General features: G+C 51.5%; 1 protein-coding gene across 1 annotated transcript in view; it reads left to right on the top strand.

Moving 5' to 3' along the window:
- Sult4a1 (sulfotransferase family 4A member 1) overlaps positions 1-10,023 on the top strand; it is a 29,118-nt gene extending 19,095 nt beyond the window's left edge. Inside the window, exons 6-7 of the mRNA XM_021183749.2 lie at positions 5,763-5,901; positions 8,538-10,023. Of these exons, the coding sequence (XP_021039408.1) occupies positions 5,763-5,901; positions 8,538-8,650 (252 nt within the window). The 3' untranslated portion in view covers positions 8,651-10,023. The remainder of the gene's footprint in view (positions 1-5,762; positions 5,902-8,537) is intronic.
- Positions 10,024-10,258: the final 235 nt, after the last annotated feature.

The following is a 10,258-nucleotide window of genomic DNA, read 5'->3' as shown; positions in this document are numbered from 1 at the left end:
TCTCTCTCTCTCTCTCTCTCTCTCTCTCTCTCTCTCTCTCTCTCTCTCTCCCTCCCTCCCTCCCTCCCTCCCCCTCCTTCTTTCTCTTTCTCCACCCCTTTCTGTTTTTGGAGGTAGAGTTTCTCTGTGTAGTCCTGGCTGTCATGAAACTAACTCTATAGACTAGTCTGGCCTCAAATTCAGAGATCCGCCTGCTTCCACCTCCTGAGAGCTGGGATTAAAGGTGTGTGCTACCATCTCCCAGTGGTTTCTCTCAGGCCAAGAGCAAGCCTGGCCTTGACCTCGCTCCCTCTGAGCATCTTACCCTTATCTTCACTTCACTGCAGACCCTTCCCTTCCTGTCTCAGGCCCCTCGTTACCCTGGCCCCACAACTCCCAAGCTGCTCTGTCATGGTCTGCAGTGATTCCCTTACTTTGCTACAGCAGGTAATGGTTACTGGGTTCCTGTAACCCAGCCTTCTGATGAGACCCTTCCCTCCTCATTTGGCTGCCAAGATAACACCCTCATCTCCCATGGTCCCCTTCTCTCAGATTTATTTTATGGGGTTTTGGTTTTGGTTTGGTTTTGCCTACATGTATGTATGTGCAGCACGTGCATGCTGGTGCCCAAAGAGGTCAGAAGAAGGTATTGGATCTGGAGTTAGGAATGGTTGTAAGCCACTGTGTTTATGTTGGAAACCATACTTGGGTCCTCTGCAAGAGCACCAAGTGTTGTTAACTCTGAGCTGCCTCTCCAGCCCCACGTCCGGCATCTCTTGCTGTTTTCCCATCTCCTGACTGCAGATGCTCGCACACCACAGATGCTCACACAGCACAGGCCTCAGCCCAGGCCTTGTTTCTCATCGTTTCTTCTGTTCACTTCCTGTGGCGTCATTCCTTTGCCAGGTTTGGAGCTCTGCTGCCACTGTGCACACAGCTGGCTGTGGGCATCCCGAGACACATGTCTGTGTGGTTGTCTGAGTGAGACCCAGGACTTGATGCACCCAGACCAAGCTCTCCCTATCCCTCATCTCAGTTCAGGGCAGGCTGCTCTGCCTTCCGGGGTTGCTCAGCCGGAATTCTCTATTTGTCCCAATGTCTCTTTCACACAGTGCATCTGTGTCCCAAGTCCTGTTAGCTCAGTGCTTAAATCCTCACACTTACCCAACCAGTTGTGCCTAGGTCTGCCTGTCTTTCTGTCCATGCCTGCATCTCTCCATCCTGTTACTGAGTTATAATCTGAGTCTTTACTCCTGGCTTCCTTCCTGGCCTCTCTACCAAGTTCTCTCATCACAGGGGCTGTGCCTACTGGTGCTGAAATTTCATCATCATTTATCTTGTCACAGCCCATGTGGCCATGGGTGATCGTCCCAATTCCTGGATACCTTAACCTCCCTGACTGCCTTGGTATTGCTTGATCCTGTCTCCCTGCTTCTGTTTCAGGCCTGTGCGTTTGCTCTTGCCATCCAGAATGTTCTTCGTGTATCTACGTGGATTGCCCTCTTACCTCTGTCTTGTCTGCTCCTAGGCCATTTTGTCAGCAGGCCCCTCCCTTGTGTGTGTGTGTGTGTCTGTGTGTATGTGTGTGTCTGTGTGTCTGTGTGTGTGTGTGTGCTCATGTGTTCAAATCAATAACTGGCAGGTTTCAGGCTCTTAGCCACTGCTTTCAGAGTGAGAGAGAGAGAGAGAGTGACCCGCAGGGTGGAGACACCTATGTACCCTTTCCACGGGAAGACTGAGATGCTGAGAGTCAAAAGCATGTGCAGGTCTTTTGCTGGAAAAGGCTAAGGGTACACAGGCCTGGGATGCAGTGAGCTGGGTTCAAGTGTCCTCTTGAAGTTCATAACTAGGGCCGACCAAGGCCAAGCCATACTGTCCACTGTGTCAGGGGAGTGAGATGGTTAATGGGAGGAGCTGGGGCAGAGGTCAGAGAGATTGGAGGTATGTTAGAGCGTGGCAGCCTATGTGGACTTGCACATGACCTTGGAAATCTGATCGGAAACTGGTTGAAGGCGCTAGGGGGGAGGGTCGGTGAGGGGCTCATGAAGGGACCTGGGTGACGATGGCTCCTGATCACTGGGAAGGGCTGGATAGAGGTTGTGGTGATATGGTGTCCACCCTATCGCCTAATATGCCATCCTGGATGTCCCCTCTGCAGTGACTCTGGGCTGGGCTTATGCACTGGGGGCCCATGAGTACCAGAAAGCATGCAGTAGTGGAAGAAGTAGAGGGAAGGTTTGTGCCATGGGGCTTGCCTACCCAGGGGTGCTGGCTACCTGATGGGACCCAGCCATCCTGCTGGAAAATCTGTAGGAGGTGCAGTGGGCATTAGGCTACAGCCTTGCTAACTGCTGCTGGTGGCTGAGAATCCCTAGGTAGTAAGGCCTGACCTTTATCCCCATACGCAAGGGAAGACTCCCTGGTAGCCTAGATGCCCGTTTGCAGAGAACCACAGGGGGATGGGTGTATTTCAGAGGATTCTGTCCATAGTCCATCTGTGATTTGTCGATTCTGACTCTCAGGTGGGGTGGGGGGCATGCTTCAGGGATCAGTTACCCTATGGAGCGCAGGAAACCAAGAGGGGCCAGAGGTTGGGGAATTCCTTTCAAAGGCTCACCCCTAGTGATGGCTTCTTCCAGCCAGGCCAGGCCTCATAAGGATTCTATTGTTTCCAAAAACAGCACCCCCAGCTTGAGGCCAAGCATCAGTACCTGGACTTATACGGGACATTTTAGTTAGACACATGACTACTGTGTGATTTCTTTTTAAAAAAATCATTTAATTATGCACGTGTATATGGGTTTGTACACATGGGTGCAGGTGCCCATGGAAGTCAGAAGAGGGCATCAGATCCCCCCTGAATCTAGAGTCGCAGGCAGTTGTGAACTGTCACACATGGGTACTGAGACCAGAACTCCAGTCCCCTGAATGAGAAGTGTGTATGCTTGATGGCTGAACCATCTTTCTGATCTTTGTGTCCTGCCTTTTAGGGCGCATCAGCATCACCCCGAAGGTGCAGCTAATAACAGGAGCTCCCTGACGGGGTATGCTCACCTCTAACCATTCACTGAAGTTATTTGCTTTAGTGTCTAATCTGCATTGCATATTTTTCCAGAAACTTCACCGGTAGCTACTGAGGTCTTTGATGGAGACTAGGGGGCTAAGATTATTTGTTTGAGACAGAATTTTTTTTTCTGGGTAGCCCTAGGTGTTCAGGAACTCACTCTTTAGACCAGGCTGGCCTCGAACTCAGATCTGCCTACCTCTGCCTTGAGTGTGGGGATTAAAGGCATGCGCCACCATGCGCTCACTGCCTGAGATTATGTTTTTTTGTTTAATTTTAACCTTTTTATTTTATGTGTATGAGTGTTTTGACTGCAGTGTACCACACGGACACAGTACCGGCAGAGGCCAAAAGATGGTTCTGGATTCCCTGGTACTGGAGTTATATAGATAGTTGTGATCTACCATATGGGTCCTCTGGAAGAGCAGCAAGCTTTCTTAACCACTGAGCCATCTCTCCAGCCCCTAAAATTACATCTTTTAGGAACTTAAGTTCTCATTTTACTGTAGAAAACCTAGCCATGAGAAAGCATCTGCAGTTTCCAGTTGTGGAATAGGTGGGCATGTTTTTTGTCTTGGTGTTGGAGGCAGAGCTGGGTGATCCTCTTCGTGTGTGTGCATGCATGCATGTGCGTGCATGTGTGTGTATGTGTACATGTACTTGTGAGTGTGTTCATGTTAATAAATGGAGGTGTGTGCATTGCACTGCGCATTTGGAGGCGACATGACATCAGGTCCTCTCTATCTTTTGTTTAAGACAGGGCCTTTTGTCCTCTGTGGTGCATGCCAGGCTGGTTTGCTAGTGACCTTGCTGCGATTCTCCTCTGTGCCTCCCATCTCTCTGTAGGAGCGCTGGCATCGCATCTGCATGGATCCACATCCAGCTTTAATCAGATTCTGGGAATCTGAACTCAGGTCTTCACACTTGGGTAGCAAATGCTTTCCTCTTGGGGCTATCCCCTAGCCCCCTGCCCACCTCCCCCTTAGTGCCACAGCTGCCTCAGTGCTGTCTTGGTGTCCTGTCTTGGTGGCCTGTGCCAAGGTGCCCCAATTAAGGTCCCCCTTCATCCCCACAGTCAACCTGAGAGGTAGTCTGTCACTAGTGAGGTTCCCCTGATAATGACAGGTGGCTGGCCAGCACTCCTGTTCCTGATTGTGGATGGAAAGAAAGTGCATCTCAGATGAGTAAGTTGTACAGTTAAGTTTGGCCTGGCAGTTATCCAACAGTTTTCTTTAATGTGTGTCCAGATGCAGAATTGGTCCATCCATCCTCCCAGAAGGGTGTTGCATGGATGCCAAGCTGCCTGGAGCCATCCCGCAGAGCATCCCAACTATCCGGCTATCTGCTGCAGCCCTTTCCTTGGGCGCTCTCTTCTGAGGCCAAGTTTTATTTTTCTCTCATTCTTTTTCCTTTGAAATGCCAGGGTTGGTAGGTGCAGGGTCTTCTTATTTGTGTTTGTTCTGACATCTGTTGTTCACATAGCCCATGTGCCATTCCTGTGTCTGAGACCTTGGGGTGTGTGTGTGTGTGTGTGTTTGTGCCTCCTTGCTCCCAGGAGACAGAGAAGAGAGGAGTGGTAACACAAGGATCAAGACCACTGGGTGGGTGCTGCGGGAATCCATGGAGAAGCAGATACCTTCCCCCACAGCCTGTTGAAGTTAAAAAAAATGTCAGTTAACCAGTGTGTGCTGTGACTTTGCACAGTGTTAGGGACTGACCTAACTGGCGTGATGGGGAATGAAGAAATGACAGACAGACAGGCAGACAGACAATCTGGGGTCAGGTGGGAGGTGCACTCCGATGGTGCCACACAAACAGCCACGCAGAAACTCACTGGTTTATTGTGTGCAGCTGAACAAGCAGACAGGCTTAGCTAATCTTGGTAGGGGTCTCTGTAGGGATGCAGACATAAACATCCAGGAGGATAGAAGAAGGAGGAGGAGGAAGGGGGTGTCCGCATCCTCTCATGCACCAGGGGAAGGCTTTGCAGTTCTGTGGGTCTGAGGCATGGGCTCCTTGGCACATCTTTGCTCGGGTTAGCACACTCAACCCGCCACCACGTCTAACTGGAACCCGTCTGAGGCTCCAAGTGCTGATTTCCTTCTATAAATGCTGGAGGCAACCTCCAGCATTTGCATAATGTTTGAACAAGGCAGCTGCCAGTGGGCTTTTGGGGACTTGGGAGTGACAGCTCAGGGATCCCACCGGGAATAGGAGGTTCCTTGGGATTTCCCAGGGAGAGCGTGGTTGCCGTGGGGAGACATGTTGTGTCTTCTCCAGCTGCGTTCTGACTTCAGTTGTGGCACTGTGGGGCCTGTAAGTGGTTCTTTGTCCAGTGTGCGACTTTGTAGGACTGATTTTTCCTCTGTTCACTTTTCCTGTAGGTGAAGTGGCTGGGGCGTGGGCCACCGGGGCACCTGTGGGTGCAGAGGATTCCAGAAGCTGGGTGGCAGCTAGATCTTGCTGTGGGGATATTCTTGATTGCTGTTTATAAATGAGCCACAGCTCTCAAAGCTTCTTATGTCTATCCGCCCCCCCCCCAACCACACACACTTCCCTCCTCTTCCCAGAGCCATAGGTTCAAATCCCAGACTCGCAGGTTTCGAGTTGAGTGGCACAATCAGCATCTTACCCTCCTGGCTGATTTCCAGACTGGCTGCCTGAGTGCCAAGGATGCTGCCTCTGAAGGACTGCTCTGCTCTCTCTCCTTGTCTTCCAGGACCTGGTGACCATGGTGGAGCAGCTGGCCAGATTCCTGGGTGTGTCCTGTGATAAGGCCCAGCTGGAGTCCTTGATCGAGCACTGTCACCAGCTGGTTGATCAGTGCTGCAATGCCGAGGCCCTGCCTGTGGGCCGGGGTATGTGTCTGCTTGGAACCTTCTGGATTAATTCTCTCTGGGTAGCAGTACTTGCTGGCTGGCCAGTGCCCATTAAGGGCATGGTACTCCAGGAGAAGGGCATCCTCTGCCCACCTGCACACGGGATGCTGCAGTTCAAAGGGGCAGCAGCTGCTGGGGCTGGCTCAGGCTCTGGACAAAGTGTGTTTACACAGAGCCATTCCCACAGAGGAGACCTAAGGCTGGGCTGTGGTGTTTTGCAATATAGGGCAGGTTAGCGGCTTAGCAGCTTTCTTCCTGGTGGCTGTGGGTCATGACCTATGATGAATTAGAAGATGGAGCCCATGTGAAGAGATGCCTTCTTCCCTTCCCAACCCAGAGGATGCTGATCCAGGGAGGGGCTTTGCTTCTGGGTTTGAGTGACGCACATGACAAAATGGCTAAGCCTAAGGGCAGCCAAGCGTGGGTAGTCAGAGCCAGATATAGGCAGGACACATACATGGTAGCAGGAACAGTTGGTGGGCAGGCAGACTTTGGGGGTGATATTCCAGACAGGAGTCCTCCCAGGGCCACTGAGTCAGTTTCCCAGTTCTTCAAGGCATATGTTAGCTGCTGCCTGGTGGGGCAGCTCAGGTACTGAAGTCCTGGGATGTCTCAGAGCAGTGGACATTTTCACAAGCCTACTCTAGGTGAGTATGCTCTAGGTAGGGTTGCAGCCAGCTGTCGGCAGTGTGAACTGGACACTTCTAGAGGGTGAGAAGCTGTGGGTGGAGATCTTAGGACGTTGGGTGGTGCCTGAGGTGGAGAGAGAAGCTGGGCTTTGATTGCAGCCTGGCTGCCTCCAGGTATGTATCTACTATCAGCCCTGGAACAGCTATGCGTTCTAGGTGTTCCTGTAAGTTCTAGCTGCTAGGGGCTAAAGGCAGTTGCTAGGGGCCACAGGCAGTGGCTAGGGGCCAAGTACACTGGGCCTTGCTGGAGGAGGATGGGCTCTGTTCCTCCAGAGAGCAGCTCACCATACCACATCCCTTGCCCTGTGGCTGTGTCTTCCCAAGCATTTATTGTTTCATTTGCCATTCTTTGGTTTTGCTTTCACCGTATTTTGTTAGCCCTTTCTGGGACCACCTCCTCAGCACCCCCCCCCCCCTTTGTTTGCATGTGGTGAGTGTGTGGTTTGTGTGTAGCTCGCCAGGTCACGTGTGGTCCGCTGGGCGCCCACACACTCCTTCAGAGGCGTCTGTTCTGTCGCTGTCGGCCTTGGTTTTGCTTTATTTCAGTTCTGTGGTTTTGTTTTCTTTTAGCACATTGCCTCTTTACTCAGAAGATCGCCTTGAGGTGGCGAGGATGCAGGGGCTCGGGGAGCCGGCTGCATTGCTTAAATTTGGTTCATGTCACAGCATAAATTGTCTTGATTCCAAATCCTACACCAGGTGGGTGACTCCTCTGACAAGCTCTCAGCTGGGAAAAAAACATAATCACGGAGAAATATATTTATAGTGTGGTTGGTCTAGAAGCTTCTAATTTGGTCCCTTTGGTATCGTTAGAGGGTGATAAGAAGAATTTTATTTTACTTTTCCAACACCGACAGATGATGTCTCATTAGCTAAGAGAAAGTCCTGGTGTGTCAGTTGTTTTAGCTCAGCTACTGGAGGGCTGTGGCTGCAGACCTGAAGTCCTGCTGGGATAGATTCGATGCAGGGCTGTCTGATAGAGATGACAGAGTTCTGACTTTAGAGCTTTTTCCTCCCTTAAATCCCACTTACATAAAAGCACAAAGCAAGCCCACAAACTATTCACCACTCCCGTGAATGGGAGGTTTGGAATATAAACTCCTAATCTCTCTCTCTCTTTCTCTCTCTCTCTCCCTCTCTCTTTGGAATATAAACTCCTAATCTCTCTCTCTCTCTCTCTCTCTCTCTCTCTCTCTCTCTCTCTCTCTCTCTCTCACACACACACACACACGCACAGACACACACTCCTCTTACCTACCACACCCACCCACCCACTCCTCATCCCCAGCTCTTGGCAGCCCAGGACAGCAGTAGGGGCTATGGAGAAACTCACTCTTTCTTTGAGTGACACATTTTTGTATCCAGCCTGGAAAGCCAACTCATGCCATGGGTATTTCATTCACTTAATCCTTCCCCAACTTATTTTTAACTCAGGCTTCTAGAAATCTCCACCCTTGATGCTTTCATGAGAGCTTCCTCTTGGCCCTTGATATGATTTTTTTTTTCACTTTTGCAAATTCTCCAGAGGCAACCGATACACCCAACAGCAGTTAGTCAAGCACTCCTCAGAGCGTGAACTTAGCCCACAGCACTTCCTCTCTGGCAGGTTCATGGCAGGAACTCCTGCTGTGGTAGGTTCTGGGAGTTAACCTGGAGCAAGGATGTGAAGTCCCTCTCAGATCACAGTGCGGATCTGTGTGGTGCCTGGGGTGTAGTTGACAGAAGGAGACAGAAGGAAAGCTCTCCCACCAACCCCCCTCCCCGACTTAGGGCAGTTGGTTCCATTGAGTCTCACCACAAGCAAGACTGGTCTAGCTCAGGTAGTCCATCCCACCTGGCAGGCCAAGTTCAGAGTTCAAGTCCCGAGGCTGCCTTTTGTTCTGAAACTGGTGGATGCAGCCAGCTCTATTCTGGTCTGTGTTGCAGGAAGAGTTGGGCTGTGGAAGGACATCTTCACCGTCTCCATGAACGAGAAGTTTGATCTAGTGTACAAACAGAAGATGGGGAAGTGTGACCTCACGTTTGACTTTTATTTATAATACCAGAATCCGCGAACTTGCATGCTCACGGTCCCCCGGACGCTCTACTAGCTAAAAGTCCTGTTTGCGTTCTTTTATTCCTCGCTGGACACACTTCCGGAAACTGCTTGGAAACAGCAGGGGGCGAGCCTGGTGGAGAGAGCCGAGGAGGAGTGAGAGGATGGTGTCTACAGCAGCCGCCTGGCCTGGCCCTGTAGTGTTTGAGTCTCCACATGGTGGCCAATACCACACTCACGGGCAGTGCAAATGTCTGCCCCGCACCCCGTGTTATTCACTATTTTATAGCGCTTTTCACTGAAAGCCGAAATAAATATCTGTCAGCCAAATACAAGTGCATTTCCAGGGGGGAGCAGGAGCGTGCTGTGCCGGGATGCTAGGAAGCTCTCAGGGGTCACTGTAATTTTTGTAGTCTTTTCTCTAGGCACAGCCATCCTACCTTGTTCCGAGATCAAAGAACGGGTTGGGGGGTGGGGTGAGCTGGAGAGGTTGGTGTCGCCTGTGGAATTCAGTCTTTTGGAACCATCCTGATACCAAGCCAGGACCTGTCCCAGGCCATTTTCAGAAACATCTCTAAGCGCGCAGCTCTCTGAGCCCCAGCACAGAAGAGCCCAAGGAATGTTTCGGCAGGGAAGCTGGCCTGAGGCTACGGGTGGCATCTGAAGGCATTGGTAGGTGTGGAAGAGGCCCCACAGATGCCAGACTGCACCAAGAATTAGTATCTTTCACAGCCTTCACGTTTTCCCCAAGGCAGCGACTGACACACTCCTGCTGGCAAGAGATACAGGACATAGCATGGTTCTAAAGTCCCTAGTCGCTGTCCCGTCTGCTCCACCTGTGCCAAGCGAGGCTCTCACCCAGGAGACCCAGTCTGCAGGTTGACCGTCCTCCGTGCAGATAGGATTGGCAAGCCCACCTGTGTGAGTGGGGCACCTTAGCCCTCAAGAGTGTCTGGGGGGAGCCATGATCCCGTGTGCTGCCCACCCCCACACCTATGGGCTTGAATTTGACCAGATGAGTGGTGGACCAGGAGATCGCTGCTTGTGGGGACCGACTTGTTCTGTTACTCACCAGGCTGGGAAGAACATGGTAGTGGGAGGCTGAGGCTGTGGAAGGGGCCTGCCGTGGGCCGTCTCTGAAGCGGGTCTGGTTGTCGTGGCGTTACCTCTGTCCAGAGAGAAGCTTGTGTAGGTCTGGTGCATGGTTCTCTGGGGTGGGCATGGCGGCAGCGCCTTTCCTGTGTGTCTGGGGAGGAAGGCTGCTTTCTGTGAAATTTTCTTTCTATTTTTCTATTTTTAGTACTGTACGGATGTTCTGGAACCACACATGGTAATCTCTGCTTGCCTGCATCTTTAATAAAAGACACCTCCCCTGTTTGTGTGTTTTGTCTGTGTGCTGGGTGGAGGGGGGGTCCCTGAGCATTCTCCTCAAAGGAGTGTGAGCCCCATTCCTGCCCTGTCGCCTGGGCGTGGCTACAGTGGGAAAGAGCCTGGAGTGGGTTCTGATGAGGCAGAATTTGGTTGTTTTACCCCAGGCAAACTTCAGTGAGAGTTGAAGCCTATATATTACTTCAGTGACCTTTGACCTGGAAGTGAAAGGAAGGGTGAGAGA

Source organism: Mus caroli, chromosome 15 (assembly GCF_900094665.2).
Source record: "Mus caroli chromosome 15, CAROLI_EIJ_v1.1, whole genome shotgun sequence".
NCBI classification, from domain to species: Eukaryota; Metazoa; Chordata; class Mammalia; order Rodentia; family Muridae; genus Mus; species Mus caroli.
Note: the sequence above shows the minus strand (reverse complement) of the source record. Positions and strands in the feature narration are given on the sequence as shown.